Source organism: Cervus elaphus, chromosome 8 (assembly GCF_910594005.1).
Source record: "Cervus elaphus chromosome 8, mCerEla1.1, whole genome shotgun sequence".
In the NCBI taxonomy this organism is placed as follows: Eukaryota; Metazoa; Chordata; class Mammalia; order Artiodactyla; family Cervidae; genus Cervus; species Cervus elaphus.
Genome location: NC_057822.1, coordinates 49,244,828 through 49,270,888, shown reverse-complemented (window position 1 = coordinate 49,270,888; position 26,061 = coordinate 49,244,828). Strand labels below are relative to the sequence as shown.

The following is a 26,061-nucleotide window of genomic DNA, read 5'->3' as shown; positions in this document are numbered from 1 at the left end:
AAGTGGTGATCTATAATTTTAGATTGTAAACACCAAGAAATGTATGTAGGAGTTCAAAAAGTCACCACGCATTTTAAAATGTCTTTTAAAAATGCCTTTCCTTTCCATGTTCATCAACAAATTTGTCTTTCACACAAGGAAATGAATGCCTCTGCTTCCTTCTGGTGCTCTTCCCCCTCTCTCTATCTAATCCCTGCTAATGCAGAAAATTTCTCACTAGCTAATGAGCTCATGCATAATTCTTAAAAATAGAATCTAGATGTGCCACTTTCAGAGAAGTTCAAAAATTACTCTTGATGAGCACATTGGAGCAAGCTGGGCAGAAGGCAGAGCAATCAGAGACTGAGCCAACACCAATAGCTGGGCAAGCTCAGGATTAGGATAATGTACTCATAACCAGAGGCTGATATTGCCAAGCAGATAGCTTTCCCTTGCCATGTAAATTCACAATGAAGATGGCAGTCTGATTTGAATTTACTCTTTTTTAAGGTAAAATATAAACTGCTTAATACAGATTACAAAAACTGAAAAAAATTGACAGGATAAGGGTCATCAACAACAAACTAATTAGTCTATTTGGAAAAATACATAATATCTTCAATTTATTGTTTATATGTTCTATAAACTATGTTCATAGGCACAAGATTATTTTTGAGCATCTAATATATAAGATCGGACTGTGGGCAATAAAAAAGAATATCTGGACACTGTCTACTACCTTTGCTCTGGATATAGATGATAGCAAAAGTATCAAGACTCTTCTAAAAGAAATAAAAGTTAACATTCCTTCCAATGTACTATTTAAAATATTAACTATAAAGTGCAGACTCAATTTTCAAAAAGAACTGTATATTATATATGAGTGATAATTTTGATAACATACTATAAACACTGTCATAGAAATATCACGTTACCTCATTTGCTTTTCATAAGGCTTAATGAAGGGAGATCCTCGCATAGTTTGTGTCTTAATAATGTGGTCATCCAACAACATTTGAATTTCATCAACTGATGACAAAATAGATGTCCCAGTTTCTCTATAAGGAAGAATGACAAATTCCATTGCATCCCATTCATTAATCATCTTCTCCATGGCCTTTTCAAGAGAATATTCTTTGCTAGCTGCTTCACTAATACCCTCAAACCTATCTAAATATGGCTCCAGATTCATATCTAAGAAAGAGAAGACAGTGGAATCATCTGCTGGCTGCAGCGGGTAACCAACGATGTTGGACATGGCCTCCCAGTGCCTGGGGCGCAAACCAGGATTGCAAATCACTTGAATGAGAGGAATGTGCTGCTTGAAATCTTCCACCTTTGCTCTTACTTTTTTGGTCATTGCCAATGCATTGGGAGAATCGTGAAAGGTTTTCTCCAGCTTATAGAGTCCTCTCCAGTAATTTCCAACGTCTGTTTCCACTTGGTCTGGATTCACCTTGTTATATGGTCCTTCTGTCCACGCTCTATATTTGGTGCTAAATTCTACAGCAGTTTCATAGAGACGGAGATAAGGGTTCAAACCATCTTGGATTTTTTTACGCTGAGGATATATTGATGGTAGCCAACCAAATGCCTCTTCTTCAGCATTAAACTGCTCAATCTGGAAAGACAAATATTAAACACACTATTCTGAAAGGGAATGATATTCAAAATTAAGTTTTAAAAATATATCCAATGTGACCCCCCCCCCCCAAAATCTCTCATCAAATGCTGAAGGTAAACTTAAATTAGGCCATACCTGGAAAATAATAATCTCTTTTTCCTATGTATTTTGTTTGTTCATTTTTGCTGTTCCTATTTCTTTTTTATTACAGTTTCTAGAGAACAATGATTTCTTAAGTTAGTTAAAATAGTAAATTTATACATATAAAGAAGTCTCTGCCCATCCGGATATACTGAGGATATAGCTTCTTGTATTAATTAATAAGAATTTAAATACTTTTAAACACATGGTATTGTGTTAGGTACTATGGAAAATAGAAAAAAAGTATATTGCAAAGTACCAATTCCAAGGAGTTAGTAATCCAGTTGAGGAGTTAAATACCAGTTACTTATTAAATAAGCAACAGAAGAAAGGCCTTAAAACAGTAGCCATTTAATATAAATTGAATAGTATATTTTTTAAAATGCTATCGCTCAAAGACAAGAGAGCCTTCTGAAATAGCACAATCATAGATGCTCCTGTAGAGAAGTTGCACCTGGAGCTGGGTTTTAAAGGTAAGTAGGATAAGAGATGCAAAGAAAGCATTAATTTCCTGTTAGTAAAGCAGTGAAGTTGTAAGGATGTGGGGGGTATATCAGGAGTAATCTACTGAATTGAAAAGAGTGAGCTGGATATGCAAATTATACAGGTTACTTAAAATTTCAGTGGCATCAATTTAAAAAAAACTACAATTTCTCTTTTCTCAACATGTATTTACACATCTGAGATTATTATAAACTCTTTAATTATCTGAACTAAAATATCAAAATCTTGCAATATATTAGGAATGTTAGAGAATCATAATATGGTCTGTTTTCATATTTTGTTGTTGTTGTTCAGTTGCTAAGTTGTGTCTGATTCTTCTGCAACCCCATGGGCTGTAGCCCACCAGGCCTCTCTGCCCATGGGATTTCCCAGGAAAGAATACTGGAATGGCTTGCCATTTCCTGCTCCAGGGGATCTTCCCAACTCAGGGATTGAACCCGCCTCTCCTGCATTGGCAGACAGGTTCTTTACCACTGAACCACCACAGACGCCCGTTTTTCCATTTCCCCTTTTTATAAAAAATATAATTAAAAATTTCAAACATCTTACATGGCAAAGAGTATGGCTTTTCCCCACCCAGCTTCTAATGAGAACACTGGTTTCTGAGACAGTGGTATTGCAAAAACAAAGTTGGCTTGATGGGAAAAAACAATGGACCATTAAAACACAGCCTTGAAATCTAAGCTGGCTTCCATGAAGGTGGGAAATCTAAACAGTAACCAGGTGCTATCCCATAATGTAAATGATCAAGTGACACAAAATAAAACTTAAAAAGCAGATGGACATACAACTCTATCTTTAAAATAAAAGAGGAAGGCCCCTAAAATGTTATCACTACCAACAGAAAACAGCAATGCTGCTCCTCCCTGAAGCACGTCTATAAGATCCATTTGTGCCACATATGTTAATCTCTAACTAAATGTTGTTAAACTCTTTGAATCCATTTCTTAAAGGTGAATACCCAATCAAAGTCAAATGCTTTTTCTGTTGAACTAATTCATCCTACTAAGAATTTTAAAATTATACCTTGTCTGCTGCTAAATCCAACTTTCCATTCAGTGTCTGAGCCTTTTTCAGGTACCGTTGTACATCCTGAAGATCTCCAAATGAGTAAAATTCTTCTGACTGTTTAGCATAACTTTCCAATTCCTCCACAAACCGTTCACACCGTAACTAATAAAAAACAATTTTTTGTTACTATTTTTAAGAGTAAAAACCCCTAAGCATTAAGAGAAAGTTTCGGAATTTATAAGGGTTATCAGAATTATTACATTTCGTCACTGGCAAAATATAAAGAAAGGGACGCTGCTGCTAAGTCACTTTCACTTTTCACTTTCATACATTGGAGAAGGAAATGGCAACCCACTCCAGTGTTCTTGCCTGGAGAATCTCAGGGACGTGAAGATGACTGGGATCCAAAACATGTAGAATTTTTAAGTCTGGATTTAAAACTAATGGGTTAAGATTCCTATAACTCATAAATCAGAGAAAGTTTACCCCTCTATCATCAATGTAAGAAATTCTAACTAATAAAATGTATAAGAATGTGATAAACAATGGTATTCTTTAGTATGTTAATGAAATATATATTCACTTGAGAAAAATCTCATGATAATCAAGTATGGGACTGAGAGAACTCCCATTTTTAAAGACCTATAAAGGTAACTGCAGCACTGTTACTCACTGGAAAAAAGTGAATTTCTTTATTTGCATTCTAATATTCAGATTCAATTAGTAATGCTAAAACAAAGCATTCTGAGTTTATTTTTCTTATCCCATGAGTTCACTTCACAGGAAATAAAGAAAAATATATACAGATTTAAAAGCCTAAAAACTAAACCCTTCTAGTATAAAACAAATGTGTGTGTTTTTTTTAATGAGAGGTTTCTTACAAAAGTGTCATTGGAAAGACATTCCAAATTAAATGGTTCTTAAACAGCTCTTAATAAAACAGTCAAAACTCAAATCTAGGTTATTAAAAATAATTTTATATTTCATAGATTATCTAGGTTGATTTCTGTCCTCTTTAGTTTCCTGGGCAATTTATTGCTCTGGCCCAGTGAGAGAAGGAAAATGAGAAGAAAAATTCATTAACATGAAGTATAGTTTGTAGAATGGTATACATTATCATGAAGTATAGATAATTCTGGGTCACCCAGTGATTTCCTAAGAATCTATTATATTGTATGTAGCATAAGCATCTAATATACATGATATTTTCTACAGGTTTTAAAAAATTGTGAAATGGCCTAAATGTAAAACAGAAAGAAATACTTAAACATACATTTACAGTTTAAAATGAAGGATTAAGAAATTTTTAAGTCTCTAATTTATGCTCCAAATATATTCTGTCAATTAATTGCATTTGCTCTAGTGTGGCAGACAGAGGCCAGGCTTGCTATCAAAGAGCAGCTCTACTGGCTGACTTGAAACAAGTCTGCTCGCCATCACTGGGAACCTAAATCTCTTCATCTGCAAAATGAGACTGAAAATACGGTGTCATTTATTCAGATCATAGCTATGAGATGCTCACGGCATTTCTGTGTGTCAGGCACTGTGCTAGCCAATAGGGTTAAAAAACTAGAGAAAATGTAAAAAAAAAAAAAGTCCTGCTATCAAAGAGGTGACCAACTAGTGGGGAGAAAACCTGAAAATAATAATGTGCTCAGCCCCATGGGGGTGTGTGAGAACTATCACGGGAGCAGAAGAGCAGAAGCACAGAGGTCTGACGGAAAGCGCTTCTCTGGCAGCCAATGACTGTGAGGACAGACAGGCCTGTGTGGGGGACGGTGGGCACTCCAGATGAAACGGAGAGGTGGGGCTTCCCCGGTGACCAGCGGGATGAGCATCTGCCTGCGAGTGCAGGAATCACGGGTTCGATCCCTGACTGGGGAGCTCCCACATGCTACAGAGTGACTCAGCCCACGTGCCACAGCTACTGAGCCTGTGGTCCAGAGCCCGTGTGCACAACGGCCAAAGCCAGGGCATCGCGGCGTCTGTGCGCTGCAGCAAGAGGCCACCACAGCGAGGAGCTTGTGAACGGCAACTAGAGAGAAGCCTGTGCGGCAACGAGGACCCAGCGCAAGCAAGTGACTGATAAACGTTAAAAAGAAGAAGAAATGGAGTGTGGGCAGGAGATGAGAGGTATAGGAGAGCGGGTATCAGAAGTTGCTCAGGGTTACTGAAGAGACAAGAGCAAGGAGTGGGAAGACGTAGGAGATGAGGCTGGGCAGATAGCGCGAATCACAAACCATCTTGTTCGTAGGACGCGCACAAAAGGTTCAAATTACCGAACATTAGAGTTGATGGAGTACTTAGGCAAGCTGGCAATTACACAGTGTGAAGGCATACCCCACCAAGGGAGCTTTGGCCTTAACAAAAGTAAACTCAAGAGAGTACTATAAACTGTGTAAGATAACATTTTTATTAATGGTCATTTGTGGACAATGTATTAAAAAGTTTACTCCCTCAAAAAATCAAGAAATGATGCCACATATATCCAATATGTGTACTATCTTCTACTAAGACTAATGGGAAGAGAGAGCTAAGATATGTGAACTGTGAAATAGAGGAGTTGACAGTGCTATGTAGGAAGCTAAATATTTCCAGAAAACGAAAATAATTTAAAATATCCACGATGCCTACCTTAAGACCTTCTTGATATTGTTCTGTTTTATCCTTAATGATTTTCCTATGTTCATCAAAAATTTCTTCCATTCTTCCATACCACTGGAAGACATTATTATTTAGTCTAATGTCAGCTGGGGAAAAGTTGGTACACTCAATGAGGAAGGTGAGGCAGTTTTTAGAATCCACCAGTCTTTGTCCCAGTTCAACCATATCAACTGTCTCTACTTTCTGAATATAAGCCTGAGGGGAAAAAAATTACAGATGGCATTTTAAGGAACAGCTCATGTCAAAAAATAGCCTGTGGAAATACATTGCATAAATTGTACAGACTTGTTAGAAGGACAGACTTTTGGTTTAAATAGGGGACTGCAGCAGAGTCTGCTTTTCATCCCTCCTGAAAACCTTACTGATTTTCAGTAAGAGCAGGGGGGTGGGGCGGGGGACAGAAACACTAAACAACAGACCAAAAGCCCTGGAAAGCCAAGAAGCGCTATAGTTCTCTAGAACATGAGAAGCAGACGCTGAGTGATACCATTAATTCTTTCAGAACAGCATTTTGTGGCACCTACTGTATGCCTGATACTGTGCCAAGTGCTGGCAATTCAGTGTGACAAAAACAGACATGGGCTTTGCCCTCAGAGAGCTTGAAGTTTAGTGGAGGAGACAGTCAAATAACCATCATTAACAAATGTAAAATTGCAAATCTGCACTGGACACAAGTGCGGCAAGACTTTAGTTATACAAACTAAAATATGGGCTTTCCTGGTGACTCAGTAAAGAATCTGCCTGCAATGCAGGAGACCTGGGTTCGATCACTGGGTTGGGAAGATCCTGTGGAGGAGTACTTGGCAACCCACTCCAGTATTCTTGCCTGGAGAATCCCCTGAACAGGGGAGCCTGGTGGGCTACAGTCCATGCGGTCACAAAGAGTCAGACACAGCTGAGCAGAAAACTAAAATATAACTGTAGACAAATTTAACAGGGAATGTGCTAAACCTATGAGGAAGACTACAGTACTTTACTGAGGGACATTTTTAAAGTACCAAACAAATATAGAAATACATATTAAGACATAATATTATAAAGATGTAAATGGTGGCTCAGACAGCAAAGAATCTGCCTGCAATGCGGGAGACCTGGGTTTGATCACTTTGTTGGAAAGATCCTCTGGAGAAAGTGAAAGTTGCTCGGTTGTGTCTGACTCTTTGTGACCCCCTAGTTATAGTCCCTGGAATTCTCCAGGATAGAATACTGGAGTGGGTAGCCTCTCCCTCCCCCAGGGGATCTTCCCAACCTGGGGACTGAACCCAGGGTTCCCGCATTGCAGGTGGATTCTCCTTACAGTTCCCAGTGGACTTCCCCTGTGGCTCAGCTGGTAAAGAATCTGCCTGCAATGCGGGAGACCTGGGTTCAATTCCTGCATTGGGAAGATCCCTGGAGAAGGGAAAGGCTACCCTCTCCAGTATTCTGGCCTGGAGAATTCCATGGACTGTATAGTGCAAAGAGTCAGACACGACTGAGTGACTTTCACTTTCACAGTCCCCAGCATCACATCTGTAAGAATCTTCATCTCTTGAACACAAAAATATCTCAAGAAAGCATGTTACAAGATAGTATATATAAGCAACAGTTTGGCAGAATTCTAGTTTATACCCCCCCCCCCCAAAAACAGAACAGATTTTAAAATTCAAAAATAATAATCAGTTTTATTTAACATGTTACTTTACTATTTAAAATTCTTTACCAGTTGAGCCACAAGGGAGGCCAAGAATACTGGAGTGGGTAACCCATTCCTTCTCCAGGGGATATTCCCAACCCAGGAATTGAACTGGGGTCTTCTGCATTGCAGGTGGATTCTTTGCCAACTGAGCTATGAAGGAAGCCATTCCTCAGGAGAAGGAAGTAGCAGCCCACTCCAGTATTCTTGTCTGGAGAATTCCATGGACAGACAGGGGAGCCTGGGGAGCTACAGTCCATGGGGTAGCAAAGAGTCAGACACAACTGAGCGACTAACAGTTTCTCCTCCAGTCTAGGAAGTCAATGCAATTTCAATCAAAATTGCAAGGGTATTAAAAGAAACTAAATTTGATATGATTCTAAGTCTCTGAAAGTACTCAAGAGAAATATTTGAGAAAGAAAGAAAGTGAAGTCGCTTAGTCATGTCCAACTCTTTGTGACCACGTAGACTGTGGCCCACCAGGCTCCTCCGTCCATGGGGTTCTCCAGGCAGGAGTACTGGAGTGGTTGCCATTTCCTTCTCCAGGGGATCTTCCCGACCCAGGGATCGAACCTGGGTGTCCCACATTGCAGGCAGACACTTTACCCTCTGAGCCACCAGGGAAGCCTAAATACTCGAGAAGGCAAAGATAATCATGAAAAAGTGAAATGATAGAGACTAGCTCTGCTAAACAGCAAAATGCACTATATAGATGCAGTAATTTTAACAGTTCCTATTCTGGCTTTAGAAGTAGAGAATGGACAAGAATAGAGCTCAGAAATAGATTCAAATATGTATGGAAATTTACTGTTGAAAAAGAGGCATTTCAAATCAGGAGTGAAATGACAAATCATTTAATATATTGTACTGAAGTAATTGGCTATTGATTTTGGAAGAAACTAAGAGGCCTATTTACTTAGTAGAAGTACAGAGAAGGTACACTATTAAGTGAATAAAATAATTTATAGGAGTAATGATTGTATTTTTGCAAAAGCAGATCTCTTTTTGTGTGAGTGGGTGAATATATAGGGGGGGGTGTGTGTGTGTGCGCACATGTGCATGCACACGGAAGTGCCCATGTGTATGTACATACATACATGTGGTTCTCTCAAAGTTCTCTTGAAACATTAAGTTATGCATATATCTTAAAAATAAAAATGGTGAAGGAAACTTGCTACCCTACAGAAAAATGAGAAAACTGGCAATTACTTATCCTAACCTGTGTTTATTTTCCCTGTGTTATACCCCATATCTCCCTGTCCAGGAAGTAAGTACCTTTTTTTAATGCTTTTAAAGTTCTTTTAAATTTCTTATAACCAGCTCTCTCTTGCTCTTCCTTTTTGTCACTCTCTGCTATCTATCTGTCTACACACACACATAGACACACACACACACAACTGGAGAGAACCATTACCCACGAAGAAAGAAATTATGGAAAAGAGGAACTTTTATTTCATACAATTCCATATTATTTTTCACTTTTATAAATAAAAAAAAAAAGAGAGTAACGTGGAGACATACATTATCACATGTAAAATAGATAGCCAGTGGTAATTTGCTGCATGACTCAGGGAACTCAGGCTGGGGCTGGGTAGCAACCTAGAGGAGTGGGGTGGGGAGGGAGGTGGGAGGGGACATGGGAAAATCTATGGCTGATTCATGCTGATACTTTAGAAATCAGCGCAATACTGTAAAGCAATTATCCTTCAGTTAAAAAAAAAAGACATTGTCTTGGAATCTTTCATATGTCACTCTAATTAGGCCGTTTTTTTGGTTGCAAATTCAAATAAAGGTCTAATTGAAAATGCATTTTTGCAATTTGGTTAATCAGCTTTCTAAGCAGTCAAACAACTGGATTTTTATTTCCTTTTACTGATAAAAAATGACTGAGTTCTGTATTGAGTAAAATGAGATGTTTATGACCTTACAGAAATAAACTTTTTCAAGATACAGAAATATAACATCAAGTAGTGAGTCCTATTTGCTAATTCTGTTAAATGTTGCTATAAACAGAAATTCACACCAAATAACTCCAAGTTGCTATATAATTCCAGTGATAGCTAAGGGGGTAAATAAATAACACTCTTCATACTCAATATTCATTACTTTTCAAAAGAATTTCCAGCTATGGAACTCTCTAGCTACCTTTAAAATCATTCATATTAAAATATCATTTTTACAACAACTAACGTAAAATATAAAAGATTCTAAAAAAAGTAACATAGGTATGTTTGTATTTGATACACACATATACATTCAGGTGCCAAGATCCCCAATCCAAGTATAAATACTTGAAAAGGAAATAGAGGAAATACAGAGAGAGGCTGTATATAAAAGTTGGTTCTAATGATTTTAACAACATTTTCAACTGATTAATTTAATGTACATAATCATCTGAACTCCTTTTGTAATTTCTTACCTATACAAACTTTTGAATGATTTTACACGTTTTGCTGGGTTTGCTTAAATATTTTAAAATCTAGAAACACAAGGTTCTATTTTGGATCTTGTGATTGCTAGAAAAGGGGAAAAAAAGCTCCTATAAAAGCTTAATGTTATACAAATGGAAAAGGAACAAAATAAAAGATGATTAGCCAGGTGTCTTATATTATTTTATTCACCATCAGGCAGACCTCAAGCATAGGAGACTTAGCTAATATTTTCAGTACCATAAGTCCAAAGCTCCAAATATTTTTCAGCAAACTACCAAAGAAATGTTTAATATATGATAGAATAAAAGATAACCTATAGAAAACAAAGCAAAATATTACTTAAGGATTAAACATTCATTGGTTTAAAAAATGAAGGATGACCACATATCTCAGGTTTCCCAAGACAGCCCAGATTTATGCCTGTTAGCATAGTAATGATTATTAATAGTGCTCTCAAAAAGATCCTTGTAGACAGACAACTGCATTAATAACTCCAATATCTCACCTCTTCCACTATCTAATCTTAGAGTGTCCTCTCACGGACTCTGTGGCCATGTGACTTGCTTTGGTCAATAGGCTACTCGCTATTCTGACACAAGGAGAAATTTAAAAACCATACGCGCAACTGGGCTTGCTTTTCTGTCTCTATCAGCCCACGAAAACACGCAGGTGAGACTGCTGAGGTTTGAGAGGAAAGCGGAGCAGAAGAAAGTCACTGAAGACAAGGATAATGGTCAATCCAACTGAGAAAGTCAATCTGACTAAGTCAGAACCATCTAGGAATATCCAGCCTGCATCACAAAGCTTCAGAGAGAGAGAAACAGAGAGAGAGTGTATGTGTGTAACTTACAATTTTAAGCCCCTGTTTTAACTTTTGGAGTGATTTGTTATTATATTATCATGTCAATAATTATAAAAAACTGGGAAAAATAAGCAAAACGATTTACTCATACACACATACAGAGCTTATAAACAATACCTTCATTTCCATCAGTTCTGCTGTATTTGGAGGTGTGCTAAGAGCTTTTTCAGATATCTTCTCAAATTCCTCACATAATCTGAAAAACCAGACAAAAGCCATTTATATAAATAAATTTTATTCCTAAATATATTCATGTATACTATTTTAAAATTCCATTACACGAGAAATACAGTTAGATTATCTTACATATATGACATCTAATTAATTAAAAGCAAATTTGTGCTCACTTATTCATTCAATACACTTTTAATGATCATTCATCATGTTCCTAACTACTGTATTAAGTGACAGAGATACAGAAACGTGGAAGATGTAGTAATGGTTCTCAGACAGTCCACATTCCAGTATGAAAGACAAGACCATGAACAATCACTTCCAACCTAGAGTTTCAAGGATGCTACCAGAGATTTAGCTGAGATGGCACAAAAAGTGGTCAACTTGGAAGGCACGGTTAAAATGGGCTGGTATGCTCAGAAACTTCTGGTAGCATGCAAATAGTTCCTACTGACTTGAGTTGTGGGCAATACAAATAATGAACTTACCATGAAATTTTTAAAAAAAAGAGTTGTGAGAGGTTAAGAAAGTTGAGATAACGCACAGAAATTTATTCAAGAAGATTGGCTGAGGTGAAAGAGACGGAATGGATGGTGATGGTGGAGGATGTGGAGCTGAAGTGGAGGATGGAGAATGGAAGAGGGTTTTGAACATGTTTGCAAATTTCAGAGGCAGAATCAAAAAATGAACAAGAGATTTAAGATGAGACACAGAGGGGACAACTCAAAAACACAGGTCCTGGGAGATGGGAGGCAATGAGGCTGAGCTTATGGGTGGAGACAAGAACATTGAATGGTTGCCAGACTCTTGCCCTGTGAGAATGTGGGGAGCCAGAAGGGAAGGGGTCCGTGCAGAGGTGAGTTGAAACACATGAGAGCAAGCAGTTGAGGGTATTTGAATCTAACAGTTCCTATAACAGTCCTGGTGTGTCCTCTGTACATACTGTGAGTCTGGTGAGAGGCATACTTAGGAGAAAAAGGGAAAAAGTAGAACTGGCATGAGCTCTAAGGGCAGCTAAGAGGCAGGGAAATAGCTATGAAATTAAATATTTCACTCAGCATGAAATGTTATAAGTAAAAGACTTATTCACTATTCTACCCTTTCAGAGGAAAAGGTACTTTAAGATGAATATATGATTCTGGGTCTCAGATAAGCCACCCAAGTCCTAGCCCTTTTTCATGCGGTGCCACCCTCTTCAGCCTCCCCCCAACCCCACCTCTCATCTCTCACAGTATCTGTGAAAGCAACACAACCCACGCCTTGCTCCTGGAGCACATCAGCCATTTCATACCTCACTTCCTTCAACATACTGTATCCTCTAACTGGGATTCTTTCACCCACACTGCTCACCTGCTGGACTCCTACTCAATCTTCAAAATGAATTCATGTATCACTGCCACTTTTCAGCCTTCCCTGATTTTCCCCTCTCCTCCAACCTTCACTGTGAAAGGAAATTGATCATTTCCTTCCCTACTGCTCTTTTTCTGTGGTTCGATACATCCTGTTGTAATTTACTGGATTGGGTGTCCACTTCTGCAACGTAACTTCAGCAGTTTTGTTCATAGTCTATGTCCCTAATGCTGTGCCTGACCTTCCTCCAGGCTTCTACACAGGCTAAAAGAAATATTCTTTTTAATGATATTTCCTCTAACATTATAACTATAAAAATTCTGATTATTTTGGGGATTTATTCCATGTAACTGATACCAGGAAAAGAGGTTCCTGGAGCCACATTATCACCAGTGTCAGAAAACTACACTAATTACACTTCTAGTCTTAAATAGATATTCTGCTTTACACATTAGCATTTTTGAGTTTACTTAACAAGAGTTAGTTTTCCATAAAATCTCCAGGTTGGGCAACAAATGAGTTTATAGTTAAGGTAACACGTTCCCATGGACATGAAGGGTAATTACTGTAAAATGATGTTCCAAATTTGGGATCCTTGACAACTACTGTGAATATCCACTTTGAAAATTCACTCTGTGTACTGATTACACAAATTTAAAAATGTAAAGTTAGATAATGTCCACATGACTTGTACAAAAGAAATGCAAATGCACTTTAATACCCCCTTAATTCAGACACCTGGGAAGACATATTCACGGTGAAAAAAAGATACTAAATAGATTAAAGTAGAAATAAGTTTGGCTTTATCTTTTCTTTTAGGTCATTTATGACACTGCTTTATCCATCACTTTAGTTGACAGCTGACTCTATTTAAACCACCCCCCCACCAAATAAAAGTATTACAAACAGTACCTTGTATTTACTTCCTGATGATCTCTGAACATTTTAGCAATAAGTTTTCCACAAATGACATCTGCTCGCCTCACCAAAGCTCTGATTAATTCCTCACAGCGCATTTCAAACATTCCTAAACGAACAGTCTGCAATGTTGGGTATTAAAAGTTTAATAAACATGAAATGACATAAATGATTCCCACAATTTTGCCTTTTCCACAATATTGATTTGTGTATGTGATCTAATACAATTGAGCTGGTTTTTTTTTTAAATATGATGTAGGCTGGCTTTTTAAAATACTCTACCACTATCTTCTCAGTAAATCTCCTTGAATAGAATATCTTAAGCCAATTCTATTTCAGGACAATAATGGATATAAAAACTTTGGAGAACTGAGTTATTGAAACATAGACAGTGTGGGATTTAAAAGTTGTATATGCTCTGTACAAAAAGTAATGACTGTTCATGGTAGCAATTTTGGAAAATATTTAAAAAAGGACAAAAGAATAAAACGTTTAATTACCAGTCTCCTACTAAACAGAAGTAACCACATTTTACTATCAGTTCAGTTAGGTCGCTGAGTCGTGTCTGACTCTTTGCGACCCCATGAACCGCAGCACACCAGGCCTCTCTGTCCATAACCAACTCCCAGAGTCCACCCAAACCCAAGTCCATCGAGTCGATGATGTCATCCAATCATCTCATTCTCTGTCATCCCCTTCTCCTCCTGCCCTCAATCTTTCCCAGCATCAGGGTCTTTTCCAATAAGTTGGCTCTTCGCATCAGGTAGCCAAAGTATTAGAGTTTCAGCTTCAGCATCAGTCCTTCCAATGAACACCCAGGACTTATCTCCTTTAGGATGGACTGGTTGGATCTCCTTGCAGTCCAAGGGACTCTCAAGAGTCTTCTCCAACACCACAGTTCAAAAGCATCAATTCTTCTGCACTCAGCTTTCTTTATTGTCCAACTCCCACATATATACATGACCACTGGACAAACCATAGCCTTGACTAGATGGACCTTTGTTGACAAAGTAATGTCTCTGCTTTTTATTTATTTATTTATTTTTTATGTCTCTGCTTTTTAATATGCTGTCTAGGTTGCTCATAACTTTCCTTCCAAGGAGTAAGCGTCATTTAATTTCATGGCTACAATCACCATCTGCAGCGATTGTGGAGCCCAGAAAAATAAAGTCAGCCACTGTCTCCATTGTTTCCCCACCGTTTTGCCATGAAGTGATGGGACCGGATGCCATGATCTTTGTTTTTTGAATGTTGAGCTTTCAGCCAACTTTTTTCACTTTCATCAAGAGGCTCTAGTTCTTCTTCACTTTCTGCCATAAGGGTGGTGTCATCTGCATATCTGAGGTTATTGATATTTCTCCCAGCAATCTTGATTCCAGCTTGTGCTTCTTCCAGCCCAGCGTTTCTCATGATGTATTCTGTATATAAGTTAAATAAGCAGGGTGACAATATACAGCCTTGACGTACTCCTTTTCCTATTTGGAACCAGTCTGTTGTTCCATGTCCAGTTCTAACTGTTGCTTCCTGACCTGCATACAGGTTTCTAAAGTGGCAGGTCAGCTGGTCTGGTACTCCCATCTCTTTCAGAATTTTCCACAGTTTATTGTGATCCACACAATCAAAGGCTTTGGCATCGTCAATAAAGCAGAAATAGATGTTTTTCTGGAACTCTCTTGCTTTTTTGATGATCCAGAGAATGTTGGCAATTTGATCTCTGGTTCCTCTGCCTTTTCTAAAACCAGCTTGAACTTCTGGAAATTCATAGTTCACGTATTGCTGAAGCCTGGCTTGGAGAATTTTGAGCATTACTTTACTAGCGTGTGAGATGAGTGCAATTGTGCGGTAGTTTGAGAATTCTTTGGCACTTCCTTTCTTTGGGATTGGAATGAAAAGTGACCTTTTCCAGTCCTGTGGCCACTGCTGAGTTTTCCAAATTTGCTGAGTTTTCCAAATATACATTTTGGTATAATTGCCATTATCCCAAAGTATTTATAAACACCAAAGCAATTTAAAAAATTAGTTCTTAATATTTTTGAAGGGTCATATTAAAGAAAGTATTTAAAAGTCAGGCTTGCAGGGTAGACTTTCAGCTCTCTGAGCAGAAGAACCTTGTGTTTTGTCTATGTCCATATAGCCAGGGCTTACCACAATGCTTGGCATGTAGAAAAGTCCAGTAAATAGTTATCCGTTGATAATAATGGTCTAATTCTTTCACTGTACAGTGTAGAAATACATCATAATAAATCAGGGAAAAGATCACTAGGTACAAAGAACAGTTGTACAAAATGGGTGATTTACCTTTCTAGATGTGTACTGTATATCCTCTATGAGTTTTTGGTATTTGCGAATTTCTTGTATTATTCTCTCATAATGATGATTTTCTGCAAGGAAAGCATCAGCATCTTGCTCAGCTTTTCTGGTAATTAAAAAATCATACTTGTCATAAAATCTGAGGTGCTCAATGGGTGCCACGCTCTCACGCATAACCACCTCCTTAATCTTTTCTTTGTGAGCTTCAACAATTTCATCCAGAATTATTGGCTTCAAGATTGTTGGTTTAGACTTACTTTCCTAAACAAAGGGATAAAAACTATATGAGTTATTTAAAATACCTTAAATTAAGGTAACCATATCATTTGTGTTTTGCTATTTAGTCATTTAAGTCAGGTCCAGCTCTTTTGCAAGACCATGGACTGTAGCCTGCCAGGCTCCTCTGTCCATGGGATTTCCAAGGCAAGAATACTGGAGTGAGTAGCCATTCCCTTCTCCAGGGGATCTCTCTGGCACAGAGATAAAAGACACATCTCCTGCATTGCAGGTGAACTCTTGACTGCTGAGCCGCCAAGTAAGCACACCATGTCGTTTAGCTGTGTAAAAATGCCCATCTTAGCATATTGTCTTTTTACTCCCAAGGTACTCTGATTTTTCCAGTCTATGTCTACAGAAGGAAATTCAGTCTAATCACAGCATGTTTTAAATATTTAGGTTTCATATAATGTTTTGTTTTTCTTAGAGGCTATCTAGGTGTGTTTTGTTTTTCTGTATAGATGAAAGAGCAGTCACTTGAGAACATGCACAAATTAAAATTAGAATATCAAAACAGCAAAATCCACATTTTATTTGTGCAACTGTATATGCTAGCTTAAAAAGTAGTGCTTGCATTGTACATTATTTTTTTTTAAATAAGTCAGTTCAGTGTCATTTGATTATAGTCTTTGATCACAATACTTAGTCACCTTGAGAAGTAATCTATCTGGAACAAAGAAAGACTGTTTACTCATTGATTGCATCCTGAGTTTTGATTCTGTGAACAGCAACTAGAACAGGCTAAAATCCCTAGTTGCAAAATTTGTATTCTGCTACCACCATTAGAATAACATGGGCAAGAATATTATCAGACAAAAATTTTAAATAAGCAAACAAATCTCAACAGCTTGCCTCCTCTTTTTAAATAAGAGGACAAGTAAATGTGCAAATATGGTTTATTATCTCGAACCAAGATACACTTTAAATACACACACACACACACACACTCTCTCTCTCTCTGCCTGTTTTTCAGAGAAGGGATTTTTAACTATCACAAACAAAAATCATTGCCAGTAGTTGAATACCCTACAGCTTTTAAAGTGATAATATCAAATGATTCCTCAGCAAACTGGGTGATTCGTTCAGGTATCCAGGGTGCATTTGCCCACTATGTCCCTTAGTGGGCATTTCAGGAAATCACACTTTTTAAGAACTAGATGCTTCATAAGAACATTAGTGAATCCCACCACCATCACCATCATCTCAACCCTACTCTTGGGGCACAGCAGATACTTGGTGTCCTTTCTGAAAAAGAACTTTAGTATAAATAAATACATATTATGAAATTTATGCAATGTAGAATTGTTGGGTCTAATGTGAAGCTTGTCCATTTTAGTTTACTGATTCCATTATATTTACTACCATGGACATGAGTCTTTTAGAAGAAATGGAGGAGCCCTCATACTCAAAAAAAGAATCCAAAATGCAGTACTTTGGTGCAATCTCAAAAACTACAAAATAATCTTGATTGGTTTCCAAGGCAAACCATTCAACATCATAGAAATCCAAATCTATGCCCCAACCACTAATGCTGAAGAAGCTGAACTTAAATAGTTCTATGAAGACCTACAAGTCATTCTAGAACTAACACCAAAAAAGATATCATTTTCATCACAGGGAATTGAAGGCAAAAGGAGAAAATCAAGAGATTCCTGGAGTAGCAGCCACATTTGGCCACAGAGTACAAAATGAAGCAGGGCAAAGGTTAAGGGAGTTTTGTCAAGAGAACACACTGTCATATCAAACACCCTTTTCCAACAAGACAAAAGACTACTCTACACATGGACATCACCAGACGATCAACAATGAAATCAACTGCAAAGAACATAATCAATCTGAAGATGGAGAAGCTCTATACAGTCAACAACAACAACAAAAAGACTAGGAGTTGACTGTGGCTCAGATCATGAGCTCCTTATTACAAAATTCAGGATTAAACTGAAGAAAGTAGGGAAAACCATTAGGCCATTCAGGTATGATCTAAATCAAATCCCTTATGATTATACAGTGGAGATGATAAATAGATTCAAGGGATTAGATCTGGTGGACAGAGTGCCTGAAGGACTGTGGGTGGAGGTTCATAACACTGTACAGGGGATGGTGACCAAAACCAGTCTGAAGAAAGAGAAAGGCAAGAAGGCAAAGCGGCAGTCTGAGGAGACCTTACATACAGCTGAGGAAAGAAGAGACACAAAAGGTAAAAGAGAAAGGGAAATACACACTCAACTGAATGCAGAATTCCAGAGAATAACAAGAGACAAAACCTTCCTAAGTGAAAAGTGCAAAAAATAGAGGAAAACAGTAGAATGGGAAAGACTTAGAGATCTCTCCAAGAAAATTAGAGATACCAAGAGAACATTTCATGCAAAGATGGACTCAATAAAGGACAGAAATGACAAGGAACTGACAGAAGCAGAGAGATTACGAAGAGGTGGCAAGAATAGACAGAAGAACTGTACAGAAAAGGTCTTAACAACCCAGAAAACCACAATGGTGTGGCTACTCACCTAGAGCCAGACATCCTGGAATGTGAAGTCAAGTGGGCCTTAGGAAGCATCACTACAAACAAAGCTAGTGGAAGTGATGGAATTCCTAAAAGATGATGCTGTTAAAATGCCACACTCAGTATGCCAGCAAATTTGGAAAACACAGCAGTGGCCACAGGACTGGAAAAGGTCAGCTTTCATTCCAATCCCCAAAAAAGGCAATGCCAAAGAATGTTCGAACTGCCGTACAATTGCGCTCATTTCACAGGCTAGCAAGGTAATGCTCAAAATCCTTCAAGCTGTACTTCCACAGTACATGAACCAAGAACTTCCAGATAAACAAGCTGGATTTAGGAAAGGCAGAGGAACCAGAGCTCAAGCAGCCAACATCCATCGGATCACAGAGAAACCAAGGGAGTTCCAGAAAAACATCTACTTCTGCTTCACTGACTACATGAAAGCCTTTGACTGTGTGGATCACAACAAACTGCGGAAAATTCTTAAAGAGATGGGAATACCAGACCACCTTATCTGTCTCCTGAGAAACTTACGTGCAGGTCAAGAAGCAACAGTTAGAACCAGACGTGGAACAATGGACTGGTTCAAAATTGGCACAGGAGTACAACAAGGCAGTATATTGTCACCTTGCTTATTTAACTTACATGCATAGTTTATCATTCAAAATGCCAGGCTGGATGAATCACAAGCTGGAATCAAGATCGCCCAGGAGAAATAACAACAACCTTATATATGCATATGACACCACGCTAATGGCAAAAAATGAAGTGGAACTAAAGAGTCTCTTGATGAAGGTGAAAAAGGATCACCTGGCTTAAAACTCAATATTCAAAAAACAAAGGTCACAGCATCTGGTACCACAACTTCATAGCAAGCAGAGGGGGGAAAAAGTGGAAACTGTGACAGATTTTATTTTCTTGGGCTCCAAAACCACTGTGGACACTGACTGCAGCCATGAAATTAAAAGATGCTTGCTCCTGAGAAGAAAAGTTATGATAAACCTACAGAGCATATTAAAAAGCACAGACTTTACTGACAAAGGTCCCTATAGTCAAAGTTATGGTTTTTCCAATAGTCATGTATGGATATGAGAGTTGGACCCTAAAGAAGGCTGAGTGCCAGAGAATTGATGCTTTCGAACTGTGGTGCTGAAGAAGACTCTTGAGAGCCCCTTGGATTCCAAAGAGATCAAACCAGTCAGTCCTAAAGGAAATCAGTCCTGAATATTCACTGGAAGAACTGATGCTGAAGCTGAAGCTCCAGTACTTCGGCCACTTGATGCAAAGAGCTAGTTCAGTGGAAAAGACCCTGATGGTGGGAAAGACTGAGGGCAGGAGGAGAAGGGGATGGCAGAGGATGAGATCATTGGATAGCATCACTGACTCAATGGACATGAGTTTGAGCAATTCCGGTAGATAGTGAAGGAGAGGGAAGCCTGGTATGCTGCAGTCCATGGGGTCACAAAGAATTGGACATGACTTAGTGACTGAACAACAACAACGTGAATCTTATTAATATTCATCACAAAATAAGTAAGGTGGGAAGTCATAACTGGTATCCCCACAGGAACCAGAAACCTTGAGAGGTGACACAACCTCAAAATGAGGGTTCTCAGGACATAAAATTTCAGAATGCTGCAAGCTGAGGGGACAAGAAAGAGAAAATGTCTTATCTAGGCCTTGTTTTTCAGTGGAGAAGAAAAATAGTGGTTGTCTTAAGAATTTGTAACCACAAATCTGTTCTCATACAGATATGGGTAAACATTCACGCTATCAGTATTGTCCACCAAATCCTCAGGCAAAAAATTTGTCTAAAAGGGTACTGGGTTTGCAGGGGCCTTAAGAGCACATATCAATATGCAAATTCCAGAGGAACCGATTCAAACCAAGGCCTCAAAGATGTCCTACATAAAGTTCTCAGTTGTACAAGGCCATAGGAATAAAGGAAAAGCACTTACAGAAATAAACCACCAAGAGCAGGATGCAGATCAGCAAACAGAGAAGAATAATGAATGCATAACTAAGTATAAGAGACTATCAAAAATGATCAGGCCTAGTTGAAAAAAGAAGTTAATGGGCCCTGAGAAAGTAAAAATAAAAAAGTTAGATCTATGGAGACAATAATATTCTCAAAATGAATAATGTCACAATCACAATGTTAAGTAAAATAAAACAAGTCATGGACTATTTATAAGCTGACTCCATCTATACAACAATATGGAAAAACTAAAAAGAAATTTTTAAAATATGCAGTCATGTATTGATAGTAAGTTTATCTTTAAAAATTCAGAATAATAACTACAAAATGCAAGATAGTGTGTCCTTTGCTAGAAGGTAGAAGAACAGAACTATGAACAGGGAAGGGCAACTGAGGGGCAGAGCTTAAAGGTCACAGTCATTGTATAAGTTAGATTGAAGGCATGAAGCTGTTAACTTTATTACTACTTAAAACTTTAAACATTAGTCTTAAAACTTTAAACAGTCCTGTATTCTTTTTATGCATGAAATACTCATAAACTATTAAAAAAATAAAAAAGGAAAAAGAAAGTTAATGGTTGGACTTAGGAAACTTGAAAAGCTTTTAAGTAAATGAATTTTCAGACATGCTCATTTCATATACTAGATTGCAATAACTACTGTTGAAATATTGTAGTTCAGCAGAATGTTGCTAAATATTTAGCCAAAGAGAGAAGAGAAGTAGGATCTATGATTTGGAAGTAAGGCGACATGACTATTCCTGGATAAATGAGTATGAGGAAGGTAATCATTAGAAGCAGTGTTTTGCAAAGCTGGAAAAGCATTTACTAGTGGTCAACAGCATGTAGAAGTGTGACAGAAAATGCTCATTGATAGCTTCAGACCTGATCACAACTTTAATTCTTCCCCTTCAGAAAGTTTTCAGCTGAGTTCAATGAAAGACTGGCCTAAGAAACTGGTATTAAAGAGAAGCTAATGGGAAAATAGTATATTTTCAAGCAATACTGCCTTATAAGCCAATGTGATTAAGTCAATTATATTCTGTTAAGCAGAAGTTACCAGTCTACACCTTTTAGAAGTTATTTGAAGGAAATACTGCCATGCAAATTCAAGCAATCAGAATATCGTTGCTACTTACCCATTTGGAATACAATTTTGTCTCAACTCTTGGCACAAAATTGACAGCCTTAATCATGACATCATAAACATTTAGAAAGATGTCTACATAATCATTGAAATCAGGTTCAAACTTAATGGTGTCGTTATCAAGAATCAGCCTCATGACAAAACCTGGATGTTCAAAGGCTCTAATAGAATCCTGCAACAAAGAAATTATATAAAATATACATATTATAAAGTATCCATAAATATGCATATCAATTGTGAGAGACTAAGGATGGCACTGGTCCAAGTTAGAATACACCCTTCCTCTCATGACCTAGACAGTTAACCCAAGCAGGAGCTGAACCAAAAAAGATAAGAGCCATTCCCAACTAGACCTGTTGGTATCTACTATAGGGTCAAGATGCCAGAAAAAGGAAGATGTGTATGGCAGTGAGGCTCTAGAATCATGCAAGAAGGAGCCCAAGAGGAGAATATTCAAATTCCAGACTGCTCACCCTGTTTCAGGACCTTCTTACAGAAAGAAAAGAGTTGTTTGAAGAAACCTTCCCCAGTCATCATGATCTAAACTTCCCAATGATGGGAATTTTCACTAATTCCCATTAACCTCACTAATATAATAGTAATAATAATAATAATAATATATTCTAAAACAGGTAAGTGTCATAGGTCTAAATATATACTTTCTGATCTCTCACTGGTAAGAGTTATAATTATCCACTCTGAAGGAACTGAGAATAAGTTGGTGAGTGAATACTGGTATGACTGAATCTTACTTACTGGGGGTTGTGCAATTAAGTCTGTGAAATCTTGCATGGAAACCAAAGCGAGCTCTTGCAACTGCAAAGTCATAAGCGTAGCAGCGCAGTTGAAAAAAGATTCCATTTTGGCACTGCTCTCACCGGTTGGCAATAGTTTTTTTTTATTACCTTGGTAATAAATATTCTGCACTTCTGGAAACCACCTTCAAAGAACAGAAGACTTTTAAAAGTTAATACTTTCAGTGAATTACTTCTCTTACATTAACAGTAACTTCTGAACATCCATAGGTCTTCATAGAGAGGTATATTGCCAAGTGACATTATCCACTTTCTGAAATGTAAGTGCTAGCATATTTCATCCCTCCTAAGAAATTTTAATCATAGACAATGGAAAATGGCTCAATGACATGATGCTGTGATAAAAACGTAACTTGAACTCCATGTGTGACACTCTTTGGATATTATAAAAATTATCTTTACTGGATATTACAAGGCATGCCTCCCATGGATTTGTCAATTTAAAGCTAAAATGTGAGTAACATTAAATCAAGGGAGGCCTTTTTTGGTTCAACCCACTTGGTATTTTATGCTATTCTATTTCACAATGTTAGTTGAAAACAAGATACAAAACAACCAAATCAAGTATGTTCTTTTCTTATCCTCCAATGAGAAATTCTAAAAGAGTGACTTATTTAAAACAAGTTTCAAATATATATGCATCCTTGTAATAAAAGGAAAACAATGAATTTCATATTCACAGACACATTGTGATAAGCCAAGTTTTCAGTTTAGAAAACCACAGTCCAACAGTAAAATTAAGGAATATTTGTACCTCTTTTATAAGATAGAATTTTTAAGCAGTCAATATAAGTTCAGGAATTACCTGAATGCTCCAAGAGAGATCAAAGTTTTAAATGTATGTATTTGTCCCTTTAACAAATACATGTTTTGTGCCTCTGTGCTAGGGACAGTGCATCAGGAGATATGAAAAATATGACATAATCCTTTATCTTTTAGAATAAGGAAGCCAACGTGTCATAGCAGAAAAGCAGCTACATTTGAAATCAAAGGATAGAGACATATTTTCTACAAGTAATAGAAAAGAGTTTTATAGTGAAGAGGGCAATTCCACTAAAGAATAGATAAAAGTGAAGTGAAAAAGACCTTGAGAAAAGGATCTGAAGTAGAAGATATGAAAAATAGGTGGGAGAGGTAGGGCTAATATATCTAATCATTTTGCTATCCGTAACAGAGCCAACAGATTAGAAAATAGGAATAAGTAAGTGGGGGAAAGTATGCAGGACTTTGCAGAACTTGGGAGTTAAACACAAGAACTTGGGACAGGCTCATGCTCTTGGGAGCTAAACACAAGAACTCGGGACAAGCTTGTGCTCTATGAATAGACAGCATATCCTTCTGCAATGGGGCACGACTGCTAAAGCAACAGGTAAAGAGGACAGTAGCAAATACTAAGGGGAGAGAGCGAAGCCAGATACAGCAGATACTAAGGCTACAGAGAAGTTTCCAGTAGCTCAGACAAGAGATGAAGAGAAGTGAAATGTATCTCAACAAAAAAAGAATAGTTAGAGATACACTGAATATGGCTGGAGGCAGGCTGGGGATGGTGAGGATGTTGATGATGTAAAGTAAAAAACGTATCAACTTGGCCTGGGAATGGTCCAGAAAAAGAAGAATGGCAGGTCTGGAATAAAGAGTAAATACTGTTATGGAAATGCTGAGAATCAGGTCCTGACATTTCATTCAGCTGGAGATATACAGCAGAAATTTTATGAGGGACACAGAGCTCAGAAAACATAAGCTCTTAAGACAGCTAAGAGAGAAGAAATCATGAAACTGTTGAGAATATAGAGAAGAAAAATGAAAGCAAATACCTGCACAGCCTCTACGCTTAGAGAAGATAGTAAGATTAAGTAGAGTCAGAAAAAGAGATCAAAAAAGAAATAGACACAGAGGCACAAAACAGAGACTTAGAGAAGGCGGCTTAGAGACCTACAGCAACTGCTGAGTTGAAGAGGAGGATGAGGACGAAGAAGACTTGAGGGTTTGGCATAGATGTCATAATTAATCATTTGCTAATTGTTTCTCCACTGTGGCAAGCTGATGTTCTGCCTTTCAGCCATGATAAAACACATTCTGGCTCCCTATTTAAGGTATGGTCAGAGCGTTCTTCCCTCAGAATCAATTACGCAGCATCAAGAGATACAGTTAATCAATCTAAATCTTTCAGCAAAATAATTCAATAAAGGTTTATCCTCTACTCTTTGCTTTGACATCCAGTCTACTAAAATTTTCAGTGGAAATGTATTCCTGGGGTAGAACCCCAAAGTTATAGAATAAGTTATATTTATTTTTATTCTGCGCTTATGAGGTCATATCCTTCTCTGCAATTAATTATGAAGTTTCATTCTACACTTCTCTATTTTTTATAAGAAATAAATACTAATACTATATAAAAATCGAAAGTTCTTTCAAGTAATATCAAACAAAGAATTTGCTTCTAATGTATTAGTGAAGAAAAAACATAAAGGAAAGATTTAGCTGTAAGCTGTTTAAAGATACCTTTCTAAGTGCCTTTCAGAAATCATAAAACCAAGCTGGAGTTTCATGTCCCCTGTTATCTTAAATGTGATCCAATTTTAATGTTCTATTTGCAATAACTTAATGACCTCTAACAGAGACAATTTTCCTGTACTGTTTCAGAACATATTATCTGGCACCAGTATCAATAATTATCATATGTGGCTATTGCATTTTGAAGGGCCAAATCAAAATGCTGTTTAATTCTCATTTGATAGGTCTAACCTCCCAATACAACTGTAAACTCCTTTAAAGAATACTTTCTCCTATAATCATCTTTAAATTCTTCTGTATCCTCCATCCAAAGTCAAGATATAATAGGCATATTACCTTGCATGTATTCATAGCAGACTCAAATAAGTATCTGGAGAATGATTAGTTGATGATCATACCCCCCCCCCACCCATGTTATCCAACCCTACCCTCAGAGGAGAGGGTAGAAACAAGACATTGAAAAAAAAATCAATTATAACCATCTCAGTTTCTATACTATCTATGCTGCATAGAACATCTGGATAGACATCACAGAGCAAGGCAGTTAAAGACATCATATTTAACTCTCAATCAGAAATGATTACAAACTCGTTAAAATGAGATTTTCTGAAAGCAGTTAAACTATAGTAGCTCAATCATCACATTTTAAAATGTATGTTTTTAGTACATGAAATTTCAAAACTTTACATTTTCAGTAGAGTCTCTTTGGCAGATTCCATGTGTTTCATGACAATTGTCTGAAAAGTTGACAGCTCCAATGCATCCTGACGATTGTGAAATTCTTCTATATCAACTAACCGTAACTTTCTGCAAGAGATGTCAATGAACAGTGATTTATGTATGCGTAGCTTTTTATGCTATTTGATATTTTGCTAATTGGTTGTTCCCTTCTCAAAAACAATATTCCTAGGTTTTATCACTAAAATTTGTGTTTCATAAAAATATTCTAGAACATAAAATATTTTAATTTTAAAATAATATAATTAAATTCAACAGGAACACAGTTTGATATTATGAAAGAGTGCTATACAATAGAAGGATATAATAACTGAAATTTCATGGATAGTTAGACTGACTTTTTCTTCAAACTAGAATAATTATAACAGGAAGAGAGGTAGGGCTCAAAGCTTACAAGGTCCACTCCTAAAACAAAAACTGTACCCATTCTGAAAAGAGAGCAATCCTGGAT

At 37.4% G+C, this 26,061-nt stretch overlaps 1 protein-coding gene across 1 annotated transcript in view; it reads right to left on the bottom strand.

Moving 5' to 3' along the window:
* DNAH7 (dynein axonemal heavy chain 7) overlaps positions 1-26,061 on the bottom strand; it is a 253,080-nt gene that overhangs the window by 177,662 nt on the left and 49,357 nt on the right. The window contains exons 10-18 of the mRNA XM_043910523.1: positions 25,560-25,679; positions 22,300-22,483; positions 21,536-21,715; positions 15,630-15,902; positions 13,326-13,453; positions 11,007-11,085; positions 5,894-6,118; positions 3,275-3,421; positions 915-1,600 (exon numbers count right to left, since the gene is read on the bottom strand). Of these exons, the coding sequence (XP_043766458.1) occupies positions 915-1,600; positions 3,275-3,421; positions 5,894-6,118; positions 11,007-11,085; positions 13,326-13,453; positions 15,630-15,902; positions 21,536-21,715; positions 22,300-22,483; positions 25,560-25,679 (2,022 nt within the window). The remainder of the gene's footprint in view (positions 1-914; positions 1,601-3,274; positions 3,422-5,893; positions 6,119-11,006; positions 11,086-13,325; positions 13,454-15,629; positions 15,903-21,535; positions 21,716-22,299; positions 22,484-25,559; positions 25,680-26,061) is intronic.